The 24,357-nt window shown below is 37.7% G+C and overlaps 1 protein-coding gene across 1 annotated transcript in view; it reads right to left on the bottom strand.

Annotated features, from left to right (window-relative positions):
* Window positions 1-24,357, bottom strand: part of LOC122811200 (EF-hand calcium-binding domain-containing protein 4B-like) — a 1,881,211-nt gene that overhangs the window by 242,698 nt on the left and 1,614,156 nt on the right. Inside the window, exon 11 of the mRNA XM_044082881.1 lies at window positions 16,914-16,968. Coding sequence (XP_043938816.1) covers window positions 16,914-16,968 — 55 coding nt within the window. The remainder of the gene's footprint in view (window positions 1-16,913; window positions 16,969-24,357) is intronic.

Raw genomic sequence — 24,357 nt, 5'->3', positions numbered from 1 at the left:
ATATTCAGTGGAATGCTACTTTTATTTTGAAAATGTCAGTAGTTCTCTCAAAACTTTTTTTGAGCTCTTTTTTTGCACCCCTCCATCATCCTATGGCCCTCTACCCAGTGCCCCATCCATCTTTGGATCTAGCAGCTTCCCCTTACCTCTCCACCGGGTTACCTGAAACAAGCCAGAGGCAGTCACAGAGCATAAGGGCATCGGTGGTGGTGGGGGTCTCACTGTCAGCTTTGTGTGTGAGTTATTACTCGTTATAGCCTACCATTTCCTCCCATGCTCTTCTGTAGATTGCATGGACACACAAGGGGTGAGCATACAATGGAAATGTGTGGCATCTCACCCTACCACCACAGCAGCTCAGCTATGCTGCCACCCTCTTTCATCTTTGAACTATTCATCTTACATTAGCATCTCTATCTTTCATCAGAAATGACTGACAGAAATGTCCATGCAAATATCCTTCCCCATCCCACCCTGCCACTCCATCACCTGAGCCAATAACTGAAGCTGGGTCTGTTGGTCTGTAGTCAGAAGGGCAAATGTCTCACAAAAGTTGGAAAGGTGTAAAAGCTTTCCTAGGTTCAGAAAACATTAAAAATTGAATTCCATTCAGTAAAACTATTTAAAAAAGGCACAATAAAATTAAAATGCCAAGGTTTAGAAATGCTGATTTATGTGCATAAAACTGTTAGTGATAAATGTACAAAATTTACTGCCAAACTAGTGGAGCAGCTCCGCTCCACTAATGGTGCATCTGAATAATATTTGGATATTACATTATTGTCAACAGGTGAGATAAATATCCCCAAGCAGTGAATTAGTGCAATAAAGTATGGCAAAGACAAATGTTTGGATGTTGTAAAACTAGGGATGCTACTAAGCAGTTTGGAAGTTATCTAGTACATTAATCAGCACATTTTGTTCAGTCAAAAGTGTATGTGTGTTTGTGTGTGTGTGCGTGTGTGTGTTCAAACATTTTCTTACTGTCTGATGTGTTAAAGTATGCACTGCAATTTTACTTCAGTAAAGCTGAATTTTGAAATGCACAAAGTTTTCAAGAAAATGGAGTTTCAACTGGTGGAACTGATATTTTCATATATGCACTGGTAACCTTGTTTCCAATAGTTGCTGCATTGTTATACATCCAGGTACGAGAAACTGACAGACAAATTTCTGAAGGCACAATAACAGTGATGGCCAATCCTCTCCACCTCCTTGTGTACCAGCAAAGTATCTTTTTGTTCTCCATAGTTGAGACTATTACATATTCTGAATACATAGGAGCTGTAAACATGTATCAGCAGGAAAGAGAATAAACTCTGGGCTATGTCTAAATCTCAAAATAAGCATTTTATTTATTTTGAAAGATATCCATTACATGACTGCATCCCACATGGAGGTAACAGAACAATCAAAAGAACCTCTAGCTCTCATAAACATTAAGACATTGTTACACAAAATGTCAGCCATTATTTTATCTGGGCAAATGTTTAACTTGGACTAGTTGCCCTTTTACCATGTCTGTTTACATCATTACACTGTTTTGCACTGAGTAAATGAAGTAAGAATTTAGAAAAATATTTCTCTTCTTATAAATAACACGTTTTACAGCCATGCAATATTTTCTTCATTTCTCACAGATTTATTTTATTGCACCCATTTTGCTTAGGACTAGGCACATATTTTAGGTCTTGAGCTAGCATTAATTATGGCTTCTTTCCTTATATAACATAAAATGATTTGAAATAAATTATATCAAAGCAACAGTTAAAGAAGCAAATCCTGAATTTATCTTATGTCATTCAGCATCAAACTGTTTCAGCTTCCTTAGGAAAGCCACACTGTAAGAATTTAAAAACTGACATATTGTTATATCTATGTTTGAAGAAAATGGATGAATGATTCTGCTTGTATCCGTGCACACTGCTTCTTTAATTTAGTTTGCTAAATTTTAGATTTAACATGAGCCTCGTTAAAAAAAAAAAAAAAAAAAAACTAAACAAAATAATCATCTGAGCAATGTTTCAAACAACACATTATGTTAGACAATGAATTACACAATGACCTTTAAATTGCATACACGCTCAAAGACCAGAAAAAATATAATTATGCCAGAATTACTGTTGCTGAAAGTAACTAACTGGATACTTAAAAGCTGTGGTAACAAAAAATCTAATGCACAGTAATAATCGAATGTAATCTAATCTAAATAAAACAAAGAGGATTAAAAACTGCAGTACAATACTTAAGGCACTTCATAATATTTGGAGGCAACCCACCACCTCCTGAACTTAGTTTGCATAATTTAATACTAATATAGTACTATAACAAAAGTTACCAGCAGGGAATACCTGATGATTTCATATCTGACAGTGTCTGCCATACACAAATTAACAATTCAGAAGATTTACACATAAATAGGAATTCAAACATGTAACATCAAATCCACACTACCCACAATCTAAGGGCCACTTGGAAAGAACAATGCAAAAAGTGAAACTTATGAAAATGAACCCTAGCAAAAACTATGAGGATTGTCATTTTATATTCCTTGAAAACAGGATTATTCCTAAGCAAGGGCACAGTCTTTCATTGGCTCAACTTTTGATGAGTAGAACACAGAAAAGGAGAAAAGATAAGAGTATCTACTTCAGTTGTATTACTATTACGCAAAATTAACATAAAATAAAGACACTTTGGAAGAAACCAATAGACAGAGCAATGCTTCTTAGATAGAAACTGCAGAAGACAACCAGATTTACAGGCTGGAAATAAAAACTATAATAAAGTCCACTGCCTGCATCTCAACTTTTTGGTAAAATAGCTCATCAAAATCCTGTGCATTCTGTGGTAAAGACAGTAAGCTGCGGAGAAGAAATCAAAGACCTGCACAAAATTAGAACTGTCACCAACAGTTCTGCAACAAACTAAAGACAGTGGAAAATTGTGATTTTCAAGAGCTGCAGATACAGACTTCTGAAGCTATGACTTGAGATAAATTAAGAAATGATTAAAAAGCAAGATAAGACGTCTTGTGTATATAGTGCAAAGGCTCCTTTATGGAAGATCGCTGAAGAAACCATACAAATGTATGGGACTATTCCAAAGTTAAGAATTATTTGAAAAGTTTCGTTTATTGAAATGTGTTTTGCATTTATAAAAAAAAGTTTGATTTTGAAGCAGAAAGATCATAACATGATTAAATATGCTGCAAAAGTTAATTCACAGTGACCAAAGCAATATAAAACATGTTGCCTACCTTATGCATGTTTTCTAACTTAAATAAAAGACAAATGATGAAATCTATAAATGCATAGTTTTAAGTCTAATGAGCTAGCTACACTGATTTGCATATCTCAGTCCTTCCAGAGAATTCAGATAGATGAAGACAGACATGACTGAGCTTTCAGATTGTGTGTCTCAGGCAGGTATGTCCCTAGACCTAAGCAACATGCTACCTTCACCCAGGATGATGCCTCAATACAAACTAAAAATGATCGACTTCAACAACTGACTTAGCTTTTGGTGTCAATCCAGGGACATAAAATATTTGTTTGCCTGGGATGATATGGTTGACAGTCCATGCTGCTTTGTCAGAGATGGTCTTCACCAGTCACCTCTTGGCTTTTGCTTACTGGCTAAGGTACTTTCCTCCTCCATAGTGCTTTTTAGGTAATATCAAAAGAACAAAATTCCCAATGTAAAAAGATCCTCTAGTAACAAACTCAAGGTTATGCTACTTAATACTAGGAGTCTAAATCAGAAACTGTACTCACTGGAAGCACTCCTTACTTTGGAAGATGCTGATGTCTATGTAGTCACAGAGACTTGATTCAAGGCTGCAGAGAGTAACCTGGCCATGCAAGGCGGCAATGCCTTCCACACATTCAGACCACAAAATGAACATGAAAGAACCAAAGGAGGAGATATATCCATCCTCATCAAAGACAAATACACTTCATGACTGGTTAAACAGTATGACTCCCTGGAATTACACCAAGTCCAACTAACTATAGGAAAGACCCCGTCCACGTCATTGTCAGCTGTAGGTCCCCCAGCATGAACCAGGAAAACCACACTGCCTACCTGGACCTACTTGACTCACTCACAATACAGCCAAACACCCTGATCATGGGTGAATTTAACTACCTTACCATCGACTGGGAAACATATATGATGCACAAATACACTTACCCTAAGGTTCCTGGACTTTGTTAATAAAAATGCCTTGGAACAGATAGTCTGCACCCCTACAAGAGGCTCAAATATCCTTGACCTAGTACTCATCAACAAGGGGGGGGGCGTCAGTGGATCACCCCACGTGTGGGACCCTACCTGGTAAGCAAGCAATAATGCCTGACAGGGTGTATGTTAATTTGTAATTAACACCTGCCCAGGGGTGTTATGAGGTCTAATGCCGCAGGCTGCTTTCATACACACATTCATTCATACAAGATCTGGCTTGCCCTCTTTCTCAATCTCTCAGTCTCCAGCTGCTTTCATACCCACATTCAGTCTCACTCTCTCTCAAGCTCTGTCGCAGGCAGTCTCCTCTGCTTACATACATGCATTCACTCACACATCACTCTCACTTTCTCTCTCACTCTTCTCCATCCATCTCTGTCTCTCACACACACACACACACACACACACACACACACACACACACACACACACACACACACACACACACACACACACACACACACACACACACAGAGTATCTCTGCTTTCATGCACCCATTCACACACACATGCAGATAGAAACACACACATGATTGCTCTCTCTCTCACTTACATACATACATGCACTCACAAACATGCTGCATTTTCTTTTTTTTTTCTTTTTTTCACTTTTATTTTACACTCGCCAAACAGAAAAAGTGCTGCTTAGCGAGTGTAAAATAATGGCTCGCTCACTCTTACTGGCATGCACACATCCACTCACACACATACATAAACACACACACGTACCTTTTTGTCTACTTTTTTTATAGTTTACACTCACTAAACAGCAAAAACACTGTTTAGTAGAAGTAAAATAATGGTGGCCATTCCATTTCCTCATTCCGGGCTCCACTGTGGCTTGATAAGCTGCCGTGAGTGGCAGACTCGTTCTTCTCAGCAGGCATTACTTATACATTAATACCCTGCTGGAGAACACTCATTCTCCAATCAGGGTATTGGTGTACAGTTTGCCCATTGCCTAAAGTATGATAATAAATCAGTCTTGTTCAAAGTAACAATTGCACCTGACCCCCCCCCCCCAAGAGTTATAAGGTTGAAATAATTTCTCCAAGGTAAACTATAGCCTCCTAAGTGATTGTATAAATAGTTTCAAACCCCCTGCCACCACTGACAGCAATGACTCCTATAGTGAGGTGTACACAAATGCTTTAAATAAACACCTATACAAATGTATCGACTCAGCCAAACCTGAACGGATCAAAACAAGGTCCTCTTGAAAAAAACAAGCCCTGGTAGACATTGACCATAAATAGGTTATACAATAAGAGAAAGAAACTGCTATCAAAGAATAAGAAGGAATAGTCTCAGCAAAACAGAAGTACCATCCACAGCCTGAACAAGCAAATTAGACATCTTATAAAGTCCTCAAAAGCTAACGTTGAAACCATATTAGCATGCCTAGCTAAGGATAATCACAAGACATTCCTTAGCTATGTCCAAACTCTAAAAGAAAAGGCCCAACATTGTGCTAAATTAATAGTGGATGGTGCCATACATACTGAACCTAAGGATATCACCAACCTGCTAGCCAAAAGGCTGGGTGAAAACTTCAACCCTCTGTCCCCACCAATCATACCCCAAAGCATACTCATCACCAGTCCTCTACCTAGTATCTTCAAAGAGCAGGTCATAACCACTCTCTCCAAGGCCAAAAACACAGCCTCTATGGGACAGGATAACATCCCAGGCTGCTTACTAAATTGTCTAAAACAGGAGTTAGTGGAACCAGTCGGTACTCTCTTCAACCACAGTATAAGTACTGACTTTGTCCCAGCAGAGTGCAGAACAGCAACTGTAATCCTATTGCACAAAGGGGGGGGGGGTGTTCTCTCAACCAACCCTGGGAATTATAGACCCATAAGCCTAACCAGTTTATCTGTAAGGCCATGGAGAGAATCATCATGGACCTCATCAACAAGGATATAGGAAGACCTTCAGACTCTTGATCCGACCCAGTTTGGCTTCATTACGGGCAGATCATGCCTGCTAAACCTGGTGGACTTCTTTGAGAGTGTCACTAAAGCCCTAGATGAAGGCAAAACAGTACATACTGTCTATCTTGACTTGGCCAAGGCCTTTGACACAATCCCCCACTCAGGCCTTATTGAGAAACTCACCCAGCTGCGGATAAACCCAAACATCATTAGATGGGTAGCCAAATGTCTCACTGACAGAATGTATACAATGAAGATTGTGGATTCCACCTATACCAGCAGACCTGTTACCAGTGGTGTTCCACAAGGTTCTGTACTGGGCCCCCTACTGTTTGGAATCTACTTCTCAGAAATCCGGGTGAAAATTAATGGCCTGTGGCTTACCAAGATTGCTGATGACTACAAACTGGGTGCAACCATCAAATTCCAAAACAATGTCAACATTGTACAAAATGGGCTTACACAGATAAATGGCTGGTGCTAGAGCCACAGTCTTAAACTCAATGCAGAAAAAAATGCATTATCGTCACCCTCAGCAAAGCAGAAGTCCTTGTTAATTACAAAATTAATTATTCCCCACTAGGTTCAAACCCAGTTGTGAGAGATTTAGGTACACAGGTTGATAGCAACCTTAACTTTGATCACCATGTGTCTACAATGGTAAGGAAGGCCTTCTACGTTGCACATCTCTTAAGTAAAAGCATAGCATCAAAGCTAATGATGTTATAACTCCCCTGTACTTGTCCCTTATCAGACCAATAATAGAGTACAGTGCTCACATTTTGTATGTACCTCACCAGATACCTGCAGCAGCTAGAGAGACCCCAGAGGTTTCTCTCCAAGAAAATTCAAGGCCTTCAGCATATAATCTACATGGATAGACTAAAGGCCCTAAAACTGTACTCTGCATCATATAGACTGCTGATTTGGTGTAGTGGTGCATTGCTCTGACTCTAGTGACTTGTGGCTGGCCTACAGAGCAGTCCCAAACCCAGCCTTAATGGAAATGCTGCATATCTGTAACTCCAGTGGGACAAGAGTCACTCATTCTAAGGATCTTAACCTAGCCTGTGCCATTACCAGGACATGCTGGAGAGACAGATATGTCTCCCAGAAGTTGCCACTCCTCTGGAATTAACTCCCAATTCACATAAAGCTTAGCACCTCAAAGACCCTATTTAAGCGTAACTTGGACAACTGGATGGTAAACTGGAAATTTACCCTGGGTATTTCACCTATGTCCCTCTTGGATAGGGGCAGCCGGTGCTGATCCTAGTCTTGCATGGCAAATACAGACTATATGCCTTGGTCTATTAAGGAACAAGGGTAAATCATGGCTAGGCTTTAAAGGTCCCAGAACCAATAGCCTAGTAACCTCCTATGATCCTATTAACTGGGTAAGTTAATTCATCCTGAAGGCACCCCTTTCAGTTAAAATTCTGGCAACAGGGGTAGGTTAAGTATAATTGCTTATCTATGTCAATGAACAGACAGTACATGCAGGATAATTTTCGCTCTTATGGCGAGAACAAAAGGCAGCAAAAGAGGAGCTATTCAGAACATGAGCCTCAGAGAGGGGGCCATCAACCTCAATGGCGTGAAAACAAAAGGACCAAATGTTACTGATTGTTTGTCTAATAATGCTAATATCATTGTGAATTTATCTGGTTGTTCCCTGGATGAACATTTTTGTAATGTGTTGAGTTATGGTTTAAAGTTTGTGCCAACAGTAATACCAAAACAATATGAATGCAAAATTGAATTGTATAAGTTGGTTAGAAAATTGCATTTATGGTATTATTTTAATATGCATTGCTTGATGCCAGTGAATAATGACAACGATCATAAAAAAAAGCATATGTGATACTGATGAGAGTATGCTTGAAATTGATTCGTTTGATTCATATATGTCTTGTAATAGCGAGATGAATGCATATTGTTTGATAGACACTTCTGCTGTTATTAGTAAGAGTAAGTTTATGCCACCTTGCATTCATGAAGGCATTAAAAATTTTTACTCAATAGTTGATTTTGAATTAGATATGTTATTTAGAAATTTTAACAAAAAGAATGTTGAGTATACTTTGTCAAAACAGGAGAGGTCAGCCTTGTTGAATTTTTCTAAGAAAAGAGTTAAAAGACTGTTAAACCCTCAGATAAAGGTAATAAAATAGTAATAATGTATTATGAGCAATATTTAAAAATGTGTTTAGAATTGTTAGATGATAGAACAATATATCAGATAGTAAATGATTAAAATAGAAGAAGCAAAGAAAAGCTATACACATTTGATTCAAAAAGGTTTGAGACTAGGTTACTGGACTGAGAGTGATGTCACCAATAAATTGATATGTGAAGGATCAGGGCCTGCTTATTTTTATTACTTGCCCAAAATCCACAAAGATATAAGAAATCCACCAGGTAGACCGATAGTTTCGACTAAGTATTTTTTACACAGTGTGGGTGTTATATTACATAAAGTGTTATTAAAAGAAGCGATGCAACTTCCTTCCTATATTAAAGAGTCTTCTGATTTTTTAGAAAAGGTTAAAAATGTTAAATGGAGGGATGGTATGTATTGGATAACACTGGATGTGAAGAGCCTTTACACGAACATCAGACATAATTTTGGGCTTGAAGCCCTTAGACTTCAAATAGGTAGTAGCCCCCTTACATATTGTATTTTAGATTTAACTCAATTTTGTTTGGAAAATATTTTTTTTTTATTTTGAAGATCAGATTTACCATCAAGTACAAGAAACGGCAATGGCTTCTCCTTTTGCCTTTTTATTTTAGGTTTATTGATGATTTAGTTATTTTGTGTGAGGGTGGTGTATATTTAGTACCGCGTTTTGTGGAAGAAATACAGCAGAATAGATTTCAGATAGCATTCGATGGTTTACAATACGGACATAAAGTTTCATTTTTAGATATAAATTTGTGTGGAATAGTGGGTGAAGGTATAAAAACAAGCATACATAGGACATTTAATGAGGTGAATCAATTTCTAACAGGCACTAGTTGTCATCCTAGACATACTCTGGAATCATTGCCATTCGGGGAATTTCTAAGAATATCAAGATTGTGTAACGATGAGGGTATTTTTAGAGAAGAATTCGAACAGACTGCAGCAATGTTCAGGAATAGAAGATATGATGTAAAAATTATTGATAGAGATGCGAAGAAGGTACTGCATATTAGACATGGAACAGATAATAAAACAAAAATTTATGTGAGAGAATATGATAGTGAAATGAATAAAAGAGATACAGATAGCTTATTTTTGGTTCTAGGATATAATGTCTTGAGTGAGAATATGAAACAAATTATGCTCCATTATTGGGAATTTTTGAAAAGTTTTGATGAATTAAATGGGCTGGTTAATAAAAAGTGTTTTCTTATAAGAGAGGTAGAAACATATGAGATATGGTGGTACATACTAAATATCATAGGCCAGACATTCATTTGTCTGCGCAGATTTGGAACAAAGGGATGAGACCCTGCAATAAGTGTAGGGGATGTCCCCATATAATAAATACTTTTCAGACTATAAATAGTATCCCATTTAGTGTGAATGGGGTTTATAATTGTAGAACAGAAGGGGTAGTATATGCCATTAGATGTACATGTAATATGTTCTATATTGGACAAACTAAAAGAATGTTCAAAGTTAGATTGTTAGAACATTTGAGGGACATTAGGACAGGTAGGATATAAAGCCCCTTGGCCCAACATTTTAGAAATTGCCATGATGGAAATCCTGAAGGACTTGAATCAACTATTTTACAACAGATTTGTTTAAATAATAATGATAGGGGAAACACATAGATATAATCTTTTAAAAAAGGAAACAATATTTATTTTAAAATATGGTACCTTAGTACCAAAGGGATTAAATACTGAATGTTGTTGGAAAAGTGTTATATGAAATGGACACTGACACTTTAAAAAAAGTTTTAACTGAAATTTGAGCGATTTTTTTTAATGTATTGTTTAATTGTTCATTGATTAAAGCTGCTGGCATTATGTAAAGTGTGGTTCATTTTGTGTATTTTACTCCTTGAAAGCTGTTTGTAGCTGAGGCGCTAGAGAAATAAAATACTTTTTGTGGCTTTGGTGGTATTGTTTGTGTTGAAGCACATACAGTTTGGTGTTGCAGAGCTAAGTATAATTGCTATAAGAACAACCATGCACACAAACAAGTTGAAATCAGAGTACACACAGAAAGCACACATGGCAATAACTGGAGGAAAGGATTGAACTACAAACAATACAGCATGATGCAGAAGCATAAATTTCTTAGTTGTAGCAAGATATACAAGAAGGTAATGTTGTGCTGGTATTCTGGACCTCTCTTCTCTTTCCCACTAACCTTTTTAGACCATGCATACACTCTGAATGTAACCCATATTTTTTCCTTTTCAAAGGGTGAGAGCTTGAGAAGGTTCTGTAGATTTGCTTTAGTGGTGCTTTGATGATCTATCTGCCTACAGGTTAACACAAAGTTTTGAATTCTATAGTAAGAATGAGTGCATCTTCCCCTCCACACCCCTGGCTATATTACCTTACCCGGTTTATAGAAGGGATAATGTAATTACTGTTACCAACAAATACATATCCTGTAGCTACACCTTGACATTTCTCTCCTAATTTGAATGAAGCAAAGGAGACCTGGTGACTTTCCTCAGAACATAGACCTATACTAGCAAAATAGCCCTTCAGATATAGCATTTGATCCTTCCTAAAGCACCTCCTTCCAGCCTCTCTATACATCCTACAGTGATGCCTCATGTTCTGTCATGTCTCTCCCAAAGTATTGCTACTGTTATGAATAAATAATGTTCTTACCAGTCTACCCTGAAAACTGATCCCCATCTATAGATGACATTACCAGATGTACATACCTTTAAGTGGACAGAGATATAAAAGGAAAAGTACATCTGAGAAATGCTGGCAAGTACAAGGTCTGGAATGTTCTGAACCATAGTTGGCCATTTATTAGGTTAAGGATTTTCTGGGCATACCCGATTTACGAATGTAAGTGCAGCTGTTAATTAATGGATAGTTGAAATCGCCCATCATACAGAAATTTTTCATTAAGATTAGTTTGAGTATATTTAAGAATCTTTTATTAATGTGCTAAAAAGTGATAATTTCTTCTGTCCATGGAAAGCAGGAATTCAGTAAGTTCAGTTTTGGGATCTCTGAGGATCTGAGATGTGATCCTTGATAAATATGGAAACCTCACTGCGGTTTCTCTCAGGACTGAATGCATGCTACATACAAAAATGCAGGTATTGAGGATGTCCTACCTATACAGTGAAACCAATTTACATTTACAACGCCCATATATATGGATGTGTTCAAGTTGCAGGAGAGCCTCTAGATCTATGAGTTTGTTATTAAGACTTTTTGAATTAAGAAGAGTTCCTTAATGTAGTCTGATTTGGAGTCTGAATTAGCTGTATTTCTCTTTCTGTCATGTTGGGATGCCCAGCAGTTGGATTTGTCCAGAAAGGGCTTTAGCCATTTCATGTAAGACAGGGGAACAAGAGGTACTGGCCATGCTTTGTGAAACAAGTTGACCTGTCAACTACCTCATCTCCAAACTTTACACCTATTCCCCTCCCAACCTCAGAATGACACCAACTACTTAGCCAACTATTTACACATCACTACAGGTAAAGGTACGATTCCACTCAGGACCAGGGTCTTCCCTGCATTTAACACATGCATAGTGAGATTCAGGATGACTTTCATTATGTGCATGAAATCATTCATATCTACGTGGGCTGTAACAAGGTTGTGATCATATCTGCCCTGTGTGAGTGGACACAGAGTCCTCATAACAGCTCAGACCCTGCCTAGCAGTCATGGAGTAAATGAGCTTTACACCAGACTCACCTGTTTGATATTTCTGTTTACTGTCATGGAATTAGTGGTGGTATATGGTTTACTTACTACACCCTGGTGATTTTTTACTTTACAACTTGTAACTCATTTTCCTTTGGTAGTATGCTAATACCTTCTGCTCCAATCAATTACTGACTATATCCTCTCTACTAATCAGTAACTCCTCTGCTCCTTTATCTGCTTCTTTCATATAATTCTACTCTCTCTCTCTCTCTCCTTAACTATCAGCACATACTTGTTTTTAGTCTTCTGACTCCTGTAGAAACTTCTGTACAGATAGTACTGTACTTTACATGAATCACTGGTACTTTAAATGGGTTTACACTGCATAACTAAATGCTGTGTACTTCTGTAATCTTTGAAATAATCTATCTGAATCTTTTAATTTTACTTTTGTGCCTTTTGCACTCAAGCCATCGCTGAAAAGGTTCCAAGGACCAGCCCACATAGCCAGTGACTGAAGAACGAATAAAGTAAATACTGTGTGTGAAGAAGGCGAAGTAGTGTTTACATATTTCTGGTATGGTTGTATGTTGTTAGTCCTAAGAGGCTTGGTGATAGCTTTTTGACAGCCTTAGCATATGTAAGGTCAATAGGTTCATATCAAGCTCTGGGTAGTACTATGTGATGCTCACTGACTATGTTGTTGGTAAGTCGATGGTATCTAAGTTGTATAGATACCTATACCTGTCACATACCGAATCGTTACTGTGAAGTAAAAATTTGCTGTTTATAAACTTTTTGCAGTTACTACTGTGACACCAGGGAAATACTGCCAGTCCAGCTATCTGGAATTTTGTAAATAATTATATATCACTTGAAAATATTAATATGATTTATATAGAAATGTGACAAAAGGAAATACGGTCAGCCCAGCTATCTGGAATTTTGTAAATAATCATTTGTAAGTATTAATATGATTCATATGCTTGTCCTACAGAAGTAAGAGAACTATATGTTATGTGTATATTAAACTACTGGTGCAAAAGTGTGTGTTGAACTGTTATGTTATGTACTGAGCTGCAAGAATGTAACCACAGTGTACCCTACTGGAAAGAACAGAAATGTATATAAACTATGTACCTGTGCAAATGTATGTTTTAATAGTAGAAGCTAGAACATACAGAGTTAACTTGCAAAACTTGTAAAGTGTTTTACAGCTGTGTTTCAGTGAAGCAAGCAGAAAAATGTCTAGAGCTAGAGGTTTTCCTATTCTCTTAAAACAGAAATAATTACTAGGTTTTTATTGCTCTGTGATTTCCTAGCAGCTGCACACTTCTGAAAGATATGTATTTTTGACACAGAGGTGTTAAATTTTAAGTTTCTGTTAGCCAGGGAACTGAAGGCAGGTGACAAAGAGTAATGCCATCTAGGCTAACCCAGCAGTAATATGTGGTATTAATTTAAGAATTCTCTCAGAGAGGGAGAGAGGACATTTTGTATCTTGCCTTGGACCTAGAATCATCCATTCAGCACTTCTGTCTGTGTCTTGCTCTGTAAGTAAGTTATTTAGGGCATAGTATCTTTTTGAGTTAGAGAGGAATATAGTAAAGATTAGTTTAGTTTTCTGTATGTATTTGAGACTGTCCTGCAATGTTGTTTTAAAATATCTCCTGTGATTCTGAACTATGTAGTTACTGTGCTGTTTGAGTATTGTCTTGTTCTTTTATTATTTATTATTAAATATATTTAAACATTTTAATTGTGGTTGGTTTGTTTAGAGATATTTAAGCTCTGAGAGTACTTGCATATGTATTTGGTGACATCCAATAGCCTTGCAAGTTTTGGTCACACTTACCATTTGGATTAATAGTAACATTACACAGTAAGATTGGGCACCCTTTGGTAAGGGCCTTATAAGTCGTTGATAAGTAGTGGCCCTTGGCAGCTGGTACTACCTTATAGTCTGGGCATAAGGGGGCATAGCTAGTAAACTTGTGCCAAGCTTTCCCAAGTGCGTGTTTGTGTATAAATCAAATCTCAAAGTGTGCGTGTCAGCTACTTGGGCAGGGACACGAAGCACTGGTTGGACAGAGAGGGTGCTGGAGGTTTTGGCTTGGCCACTCAGCTGATATCTTAACCCTATAGATGTGCCAGTGATGAGCCTTATTGGAGATCTGGGCAAAGAGAGAGAAACCAGCCCCCAGACTGACTGTGATCTCTGTGTCCTCTTAAGGGAAATTGTACTTTACTGTGTGTGTGCTTGTCATACTTCCAATGTGTGTGTGTCCCTCACTGATGCCAGTGGTGAGGATTGGGGCTCCTTGATTACTGGGCCAGTGCAGGGGAGTCACAACTACCTACACTGTCTAAGAATACCAAATACTATGAGGCTAGCAAAAGAAAGGATACAAGGAGATTTGTTCTCCATATCAGCCAGATGGGTCTGTGTCTTGTAAAGCAGAATGTAGTCAATTATGCAGTTAGCAGCTAGGTTTAAGTTTAGTAACTAAGGTAGATGTAGTTGGACTAACAGCCTGCAATACCTTTATAAAGTGCTGGCTACAAGCAGGCAATGTCAACAACAAGTGTGAGGCAATGGCAAATCAGGTAAAACTAAAAACTCTAATCATGAGAGGACAGCTTTAGTTGCACAGAATTAGTGATGTAACACTGTAGTAATATAAGAGAGAACAAGATGGCAGTGCCAACTGCAGTAATGATGCCAAAACAATTTACACTACAGCTAAATGCTGCTAGTACCAATAAAGCAAAGATAAACCACAGCTAGTCATGTCCTGTAGCTCATAGAGCAGATGAGGACAAACAAGGGAACACAATACCATTGAAAACCTATAGGTTTATTGGCTTACACTAGGCTAATGACTACCAGGGCCTTTATAAGCCTAGCCATGCAATCCAACCCAATTGTGTCCCTATGTATCATGGGAGATTATTAGGAGAGGCTAATTTTAGGAGGTTTCTAGAGGTTATATGTGTGTGTGTGTGTGTGTGTGTGTGTGTGTGTGTGTGTGTGTGTGTGTGTGTGTGTGTGTGTGGGTATGTTAGTTTGGGGGTTTATATTAGAAGCTCGAAGGTCCTGTTCAGCAAATACGAAAAGAGCGACACATATTGCGCAAACCACGAAAAGATTGAACGTTCAAAAATGGGAAATTCAAAATGTCGATTCGTCATAGTTGCCCCGTTTGCGGTATAGCTCTGTAAGGTAAGTGTGCGATAGTTACGGACCTTAGGGTTATGGTGTGGGTTAAGGTAAGTGCATAGACAGTAATGTATGTAAGGTTTAGTGTAGGGTTAGAAGTAGGGTTTTGGTGCTTTACTTTAGGGTTAGAAGTAGGGTTTTGGTTAGTGTATGTATGTAGGTGGTTTATTTATTTTGTTTCGGAAGGTAGTATGTCGCGGGCGGTGGGGTTGGCCGAGTATGACGATTCGTGATTTTTAATTTTGCAGTTTACGGCGTTTGGTGTATTTGTGGTTCGGTAAATATCTGTCACTGTTTATGTATTCGATTAAATGGTCCTTCGTGCTTATAATATAAACCCTTAGTTTGGGTATTACTGACGTGCTATTATAACATACCTCTGATAATGACACTTTTAGTGCAAATGAACACTTGCTATTAAATTAGAAGGGTAAGCTCTGACAGCTTGGTATTGTATTGCACTAACTCTCTAGCATAGGAAGCATTATTTCCTACTGCCTCATTATAGAGGCACTGCTGAGCTTCAATGCCCACCTCCTTCCTCTGCTGCAGGCACTTCCTAAATTAGCTAAGGCTGTACTCTTGACTCTTCTCATGTAGTACTTGCATTAAAATTCATAACAATTTAATGATTTCCCATAACATTACAATTCCAAGACAAATGTCCAGTAGCAGAGTCTCATTATCAGAACTTAACTATGAGGAGCCATCACTACACAGTTATAGCTAGCATTGCACTACATGTTATTCACCTCTAGGATCAGCAGCTAGCCTCACCTATAGTGCAAAGGCAGGAACACATACAAATCAAATATTGTCTTAAATTTAGAGGTAAAAGTGGTCATTTTGTGAAAATGTGCAGTAAAAGTCTCATAGTCTGTTGAGCTACTGCAATGCTGAGAGTAAAACACAAAAGCACAATTAGCTTAAGTTTATACTCACTGCATAACTATCAGGAAATAACAGGGTATATGCCCTTATTAGCCATTATGGTGACATACAAAGAATAAGTAAAGTTTCAGTGAATTTCCAACAATCTGACAAAAACACATACTTCCTATCACAACAACTACATCCGTCAAACTAATTTCACAAGAAAATCTTAAGACAAAAGTTTTAAAAAAATAGTGTGTCCTCTGACTGGCATAAGTGGAAAAAGCTACTGCCTGCTTCGACTGATAATAAATTACTAAGACAGTGTCACACTTATATATTGGCTAAACTCTAGTTGCCTTTCCTGATTTGCATAACAGAACACATTTCTAGGAGAGTACTATTAAAACTTAACAATACCATACAAATATTTAAAACAAACATTGTAAAACAATGATCATTTTGCAAAACATTACCCACGGCAAGACATTTACATAAAATATTGCTTTTATAACTTACATTTTTCCTTCACATAAAAGGCTCAGATTCTTTTAAATGGTACAATAATAAAAATAATATCCAAGAATACCCGTTTCTGGTACAGGTTTGGGAATAAAAACTTTCCCAGCATACAGAAATGCACAGTGGACCCATGGCTCAAATCCTTCCCAGTTGCTGAACAGATATCAGTATTGTCCCTGGCTGCATGACAAACAGCAACAACTGTCCTGGCAACAACAAGGAGGGTGGGTATGAACTACAATTTTCTTTCTGAGACTAACCGGCTTCTTGGCTTCATAGGCGTCTCTTTCATCTCGCAGTTTCTTGTTCATATCCCTGCAAAAATTGAAAAATAATATTAGTTATTATCTGCATTGTAAATATCTGAACAGAGTATACCTTTAAATTTACTTAATCTTATATTAAGACAACCCTGGTGATGCCTCCAGGTGCTTCTCTAGGATTATCCTAGTGACATCTCTTGGCATTTCATTTATTTATTATTTACTGTAATTTGCTAAGCGGGAATGTCTGGATAGGTAATAACCTGCTTTCAAGTGGCGACCTGGGGTGAAATGCTCCTCCATATTAAATGAAAGCAAAACAGCAGACTAATATAGACATTTGATATGTATTATAATGCTTAAAATATAATATAACAGAGTTGTAAAAGTTGTCATCTTTACAACTATGATACAATACAATATAATACAGTGTAACTAAAGAGATAGTGAGAGTGTCTAGTCAGAGAGATAAGCTTAATTTGTTTAAATCAGAAGAGGTGAAGAGAGAGCTGGAAGCAAAGCTGGGAGAAGTCTAGAAAATAAATACATTCAAAAGAGATAAAGACAGTGGTTATCGAAGAAAAGGATTATTAATAAGTTAAAGAGTGTCACAGATGAGAGAAAGGAAAAATTTGGTTAGTAAACAAAGGAATATACGTATGTATATATGAGAAGAGAAAATATGTTTATGAAGTTAACAGAGGCACTTATAAATTACAAATAAATATTTGAAAGATATATAGTTTAGTAGCACAGTAAGTAAGATTTTCAGTAGTGGAACAGTCAATGATAAGGCAGGGGAGGTCATTAGGTCAGAAAAATGAAAATGATTGTAGTTGCAGGAAGTGGAGGGAGAGGGTGGCTGCAGAAAACTGAGTGAGAAAAAAAACTGTGGTTAGAAGATGGAGGTGGAGTGAAAGAGAAAATGGATTATAAGATGGGACTAGCCTGGTATGGAGCATGGCCAGAGCCAGAAATTAGCCAAGAATGTTTTAAAGACATCCATTGGCGGCCTGATTGTTATAAGATGTGAGCTCCATGTTTTTGATACTGTGTTACAATATAAAAATGTCCTGCAGATTTGTTTTTTTGGTTTGTGTATGATAAGGAGTTGTTTATTATTTTATCTTAAGGGGTGTTGGGAGTGTAATTTTGGAGAATTCTGCTAAGAGGCAGGAAAAAAAAAAAGGAGGCTGAAGAAGATTGCTGGACCTTAAAAAAAAGATAGTCAAAGAAAAAAATCTGAGCCTGGCTAAGTCATGCTAAAGCACAGCCAGATCATGGCCAAATGGGGCATTATACAGATTAATGGATCAGGGGCACCCCTGGCAGCAGCCCCTACCTGCAGTCATTCCAGTGTCCCATTATTTGGCTATTTTGCTGCAGTTACCATGCACACTGTTCAAACCTGTCTATGGGCATACTATTTTCTTTACTTCTATAACTACAGATATTTGAATTTAATTTAAAATGTTTACTTAAAATTTTATAACACAAACACTGATAGCCATTTGCTAAACAAAAAATGCATGCACATAATTAAAACAGACAGCATGAGCAGCAAATTTCTCTGCATTTGAAACTCATATTCATTGAAACAGCAGTGAACCCCACATTCAAAGAAAATGCATCTGGCCAGTGGTGAATAAAATTTACCTTCGGGCTGTTTTCAAACCACAGGGCCTTGCACACATTTTTAGGACCATGCATACATGGATTTTGATTCACCTTCCTGCAGGGGCGGCCCGTGCTATTGGACTGCCGGACTGCAGCCTCCCCAGCTGTAAAACATAAAGAAATTAGAAAATAAAAGAAAATAAAAGAAAGAAAAAAAAATTAAAATTCGCGGACTTCGCGCATGGGCACTAGTCCGGATTGCTGCTGAGACAGTCTGGAGCATGCTATGACTGTTTCAGCAGCAGTCTGGACTGGGAAACATGTTAGAGCAAGATCCCAGAAGTCTATGCAGTACAACTGCAATAGACTGTCCTGGAAACTCGCTGGGAAACCTCATCGGAGTCGGACTGCAATGACAGCAGTCTGGAGTTTGCTGCAGTCTCGTCGGGAAGATCTCGCGATTCGGAGCTGGACAGGTGGGGACTTGTGTGGATTTATGTGTTTGCAGCTATGGCAGAGTCTTCTGTGGATTTATGTGTTTGCAGCTACAGTGGATTTATTTGCTTGCAGCTACGAGATCGGCCTACTACAGGTAAGTGTGTGTGTGTGTGTGTGTGTGTGTGTGTGTGTGTGTGTGTGTGTGTGTGTGTGTGTGTGTGTATGTGTGTACATACGTACGTAAATGCCATATACTGGTGGCTAAACAAATGGTGGTGTGGTAGGGAATACCTCAGGCTTGAACCCTGTACCTTGTATGCAGGTGTTAAAGACCTGAATTTTCTACCCACCACCATTTGTAAAAAAAAAAATTGCAGATTTTTGCCTCATATTTGATCTGATCTGTTCCTCATAATATCAGTGGTTTCTAAATGTCGCAATGCTTGATATTTGATGGTGCAGTGGTAGCATTGTTGCCTCACAGCTGCAGGTTCTCAGGTTTGATTCTTGGCTGGGGTGCCTTCTTTTTAGGGTCTGCATCTTCTCCCTGTGTTTGTGTGGGTTTGCTTTTGTGTCCTCCCTTGTTACAAAGAGATGTCTGCATTATTTCTTCCTGGGCCTCTGCTGAAAATTTTTTTTTGTTGTTAAATAAAATTGACAGGCATTTGAATTTCAGACTTCAGGTTTCTGAATGTTTAATTCCTTACATATTTGATGGTGCAGTGGTAGCATTGTTGCCTCACAGCTATAGGTTTTCTGGTTTGATTCTTGGCTGGGGTGCCTTCTGTGTGGAGTCTGCATCTTATCCTTGTGTTTGTGTGGATTTGCTCTGATGTCCTGCCATTTTACAGAGACATGTGTCTGCAGTATTTCTCCCTGGGCCTCTGCTGAAAATTGTTTTTGTTCCGTCAGAAGTATAATTGACAGGCATTTGAATTTCAGACTTCATATTCTTCAGAAAATACATAGTAACACAACCTAAGTTTATAAGATGAATATTTGAAATTTGACCTTATTTTTGGGGCTGTATTACCCCATTATTGGCTTTGTCCAGGTTTTTTTGTGCTAAGGTTGACAGCTATGGCAAGAACTTAATTCACTGAATATGTTTGAGGGCTGTATTCCCTCATTACTGGGTTTGTCCAGGTGTTTTGTGCTAAGAGGTTGACAGCTATGGTGAGAAATGAATTCATTAAATGATAGCCATTTAAGTTTCAGTCTTCCACTCTTTCACAAAGCAGCTGATTTGGCGTAGTGGTATGTTGCTCTGACTGTTTTGCACAGGGACCTTGGCAGTAAAATGTATGGTGGTAACACAGCATTTTTCTTTCACAAAGCAGGTGATTTGGCATAGTGGTATGTTGCTCTGTCTGTTTTACACAGGGATATTGGTAGTAAAATGTATGGTGGTAACACGGCATTTTTCTTTCACAAAGCAGCTGATTTGGCATAGTGGTATGTTGCTCTGACTCTTTTGCACAGGGACCTTGGCAGTAAAATGTATGATGGTAACACAGCATTTTATTCTAGCAACTTTCCAAGATTATACAAGCAATGTTTAATGTGTCCCTGGTTTTTGGGCTTTTGACCACCGCCCAATAAATATGGCTTTTTCCAGATTTCTTGTGCTGCAAAGTTGAGATGCAGTTGAGTATTGAGTAGATTTTACAAGGAGCTGAGAGCTGCAGGGGAAGAGAAGTTTAGAGCTGCTTATGCTAAGTCAGCTTGCATTGTTAATAGCACAACAGGTTGTGTACTTGCTTTTGATGCAGAAGGTTGTTGGTTCTACTCCCACAAGGGGTGAATGCTGCTGTACTTAAAAAGTTAAGATACTAACTATGAGCCTGTTATCAGTTTGCCATCCATTTCCTATTGCAATATTACTAGCTTATCATTTTTAATGTAATATAGGCAATTTATTCCTCAGGGGCATCAGACACTTTATTTTTCGTTGAAACCATGAAATATAAAAGTGTTTGCTAGCAGCAACCTCTTCATTAGTTACAGATTTATTTAATGTGGAATTATTTAGATGACTTTTTTACTTCTTCAGAGATTGTGCATATTTACTGATAATGGTGGACTGTAGAATTGTGTATATTTACTGATAATGGTGGACTGTAGAATTGTGCATATTTACTGATAATGGTGGACTGTAGAATTGTGCATATTTACTGATAATGGTGGACTGTAGAATTGTGCATATTTACTGATAATGGTGGACTGTATAATTGTGCATATTTACTGATAATGGTGGACTGTAGAAGTTTGAGTAGACTTTTATGATGGAAATGTTCTGAACTGGGCAGTTTTGTCATTATGGGTGCATGCATTTTGTTTCATTGTTTACTGGAAAGATGTTTTGAATTGGGCAGTTTTGTCATTATTGGTGCATGTGTTTTGTTTCATAGTTTACTGGAAAAATGTTCAAAACAATAGGAAGGTGTATCAAAGAGCATATGTTTCATATGCAAGGGGCCTATGATTTGAAAACAACCCAGAATTAATCTTTATCTGCCACTGGTAAATGTAATTTCTTTGAATGTGGGTTTCAATGCTGTTTCAATGAATGTGAGTTTCAAGGGCAGAGAAGCTTTAATGCTGAGTTTGTTTAGCAGATGTCTTAGTGTTTGTGCTGTAAAATGCAAAATAAAACTTTCAAGTGAAGTCCAAATCATCATAGAAGTAAATCGGTATGCACATTAGTGTTTATGGTAAATGGAGTGAAATAGCCAAGTAATGGATCATTGGAATGGCAGCAGGAGGAGGCTCCATTCGACCATGATTTTGTGAGGGGGAAGGGCGGCAAACTTAAAGACAGCCCCAGCTGAACTATACCTCCCAACTGTCCAGATTTTCAAAGAATGAATAGATTTTTGCTTCTTATTTTTGGTTTGTTCTTCATAAAATTTGTGGTTTTCTGGCAAATCATTTAGGAATTAAGTCACTAAATAATGGCACACTAGTTTCAGACTTCATAACCTTCAGAAAAATGCATGCTAAAGTAAGACCTGTTGTTCTATCAACTGTCTCAGTTTATACAAGAGCAATTTTTAGTACTGTTTATATGTTCCCCCAATATATTTGGCCTTGTCCAGATTTATTGCATTAACATGTTGAGAGGTACATGCAAATAAATTGCTTTATAGAATTAGGCATAGCCAAACCTCTCAACTGTCCCTGATTTTGGCTCAAAATGTTGCTCTTCCCCCTAATAATCCCTTCACAAAATAGCAATTTTGCAAGAAAACATGGAGGGTTTACAATTAAGAAATAACTGTAATAATCAGAGTTATAGATTACTTTTATTTCAGAAATGCATGTAGATTCTTTTATTTTGTCAGCTGCTCAAGTTAGCAGTACTAATATTAAAGTGTCCCTTCTTTGACAGGTTCCCAGCTGTATTGTGTGGCTATTTTATATTTTTACATCACATTTTTGGTCCATTTTTAATAAAATTGTGTTTTTTTGGCAAATTAGTGACAAATCATTAAAGACTGAAGTTAGAAAATAATGACAGACATTTGAGTTTCAGATTACATACCATTCAGAAAATTCATACTAATGCAAGACTTATTCTATTATCTTTCTAAGTTTATAAGAGCAATATTTAAAAATTGTCCTTATTTTTGGGCCTTTGTCACACTTCTTTGTATGGCTTTGTCCAGATTTCTTGCTCTGAGGTTGAGAGGTATGACAAATGTGTCAGGGCCATCACAGTCAGCCAGAGACATTTCAAATTGTGACATACTTGTTGCACCACACTCCCCAATGTAGTGACTCTGGATGTGTTGAAGCAAGGCAAGGAGTAGTTATGCAGTGTAAATGTGCAGAGTACCCCCCCCCCCCCCATCCAAGGTAGACACAAGTACTAGAGTGGCTTTTCATCTGTCCTTGATTTTTGCAGAATGGTCTGGTTTCTGTCATATTTTTTGTACTGTTGATTTATGCTTATTACTCAAAGTGCCTGTTGCACTGTGTTTAAGTAGTAATACTTTAATGACCATCGGGTAAGCTTGGCTGAGATCGTAAGATGCAAGTAAGCTTTAATAAGCATACTGTTAAAGAATTGCCAACATTGAAAGCCTTTCTGTTATTGCCATGTAGAGAATACTTAACTAGATAATGTATAAGCCTTCGGTATTGAAATGCATATGACAGTATTTGTAATAAAGGACAGGATTACATTATTTTAAGAAGCTCATTACACTTGGAGACTTCCAGTCATCTCTGCGGGCTTTACCCATAAACTAAACAGAATGCCAATCATGTGGTCCATAACCTGTACAGTAATCCTTTTAAGCAATGTATCTTGAGCTTATTTCTTGTTTGCTTTTGATTTTTTACTTTGATCATGTTTTCCCCATGAAACAAGTAGATAGTTGTCAGGCAGCAGGTCTTTTTTTGGATAAGAAACATTTTTACAAGTGGGAGCATCAGAGATTTCTACTTTCAGCATGTTACTTGGTACTTTAATAAAGCTGAATATAAATTATAATTAGAACTGCAGTGCAAGAAGTGGTTTGAGTTGAGTGCTGCTTGTTTTTCTTATACTTGATTTTGACTGTCATTCCATTAATGTTTTTAAAAAGTAATTTATTTTTTCATGCCTCACAACCTTTTTGTTTCCATCTAGATATTAAGTAAGCTGTCATGCAGCCAATGCTTTGAAATATTTTTATTCTTCTACACTTCATTTTGTCTTGATTGGACTCTCATAATGACGCTTTGGCACCCAGGGCAGTGTATTTAGTTAGTTTTTGTGGTTTTGAGCATAGCCCCTCCCCTTTCTAGTTGGCCGCACCCCTTCCCACTGACCCCACCCATCCAGCTGTCTCCTGCAGCTTCCCTTTGATTTGAAGTCATCAGCCACCACTGCCTTCCTGATTGTATTAAATTACATTCCTTGTATAATACAGCACCACATGTTAGAGTGTGTTTTAAACTTATAGTAAGTAATGAAGCAAAGCATACAAAACTACCATTTCAGTACTTTTCAACCAAAAAAGGCCACTCATACTTCACAGTCATTACAATCCACCAATATCAGTCAATATTTACAATCTCTGCAGAAGTAAAAATAATTTGAATAATTCCACATTAAAGAGATCTAAAACAATAAGTGAGAAGGTCACTGAAAAACCAATCAGTAAAAAAAAACGAAAACTCCAGCAAAGCTAGAACTTCCACTGAGTGACCTCCCAAACCTCTTGTATCAGAGTCACATGGGATATATGCAAATGACCCTTATGAATATCAGGTGCTTCAGCTAATTGGCGATTCTGAATGCCCATGACTTGTTTCGTTGTTTTAATGGACAATTTCAGGCCCAATGTTACGACCTCGTCAGCACAGCACAAGCAGAGTGTTTACCCTAATGATAATG

The sequence above is a fragment of the Protopterus annectens genome, chromosome 9.part0 (genome assembly GCF_019279795.1).
Source record: "Protopterus annectens isolate FY-2018-M chromosome 9.part0, PAN1.0, whole genome shotgun sequence".
Classification (NCBI taxonomy): Eukaryota; Metazoa; Chordata; order Ceratodontiformes; family Protopteridae; genus Protopterus; species Protopterus annectens.
This window is presented reverse-complemented; position numbering and strand designations above follow the sequence as displayed.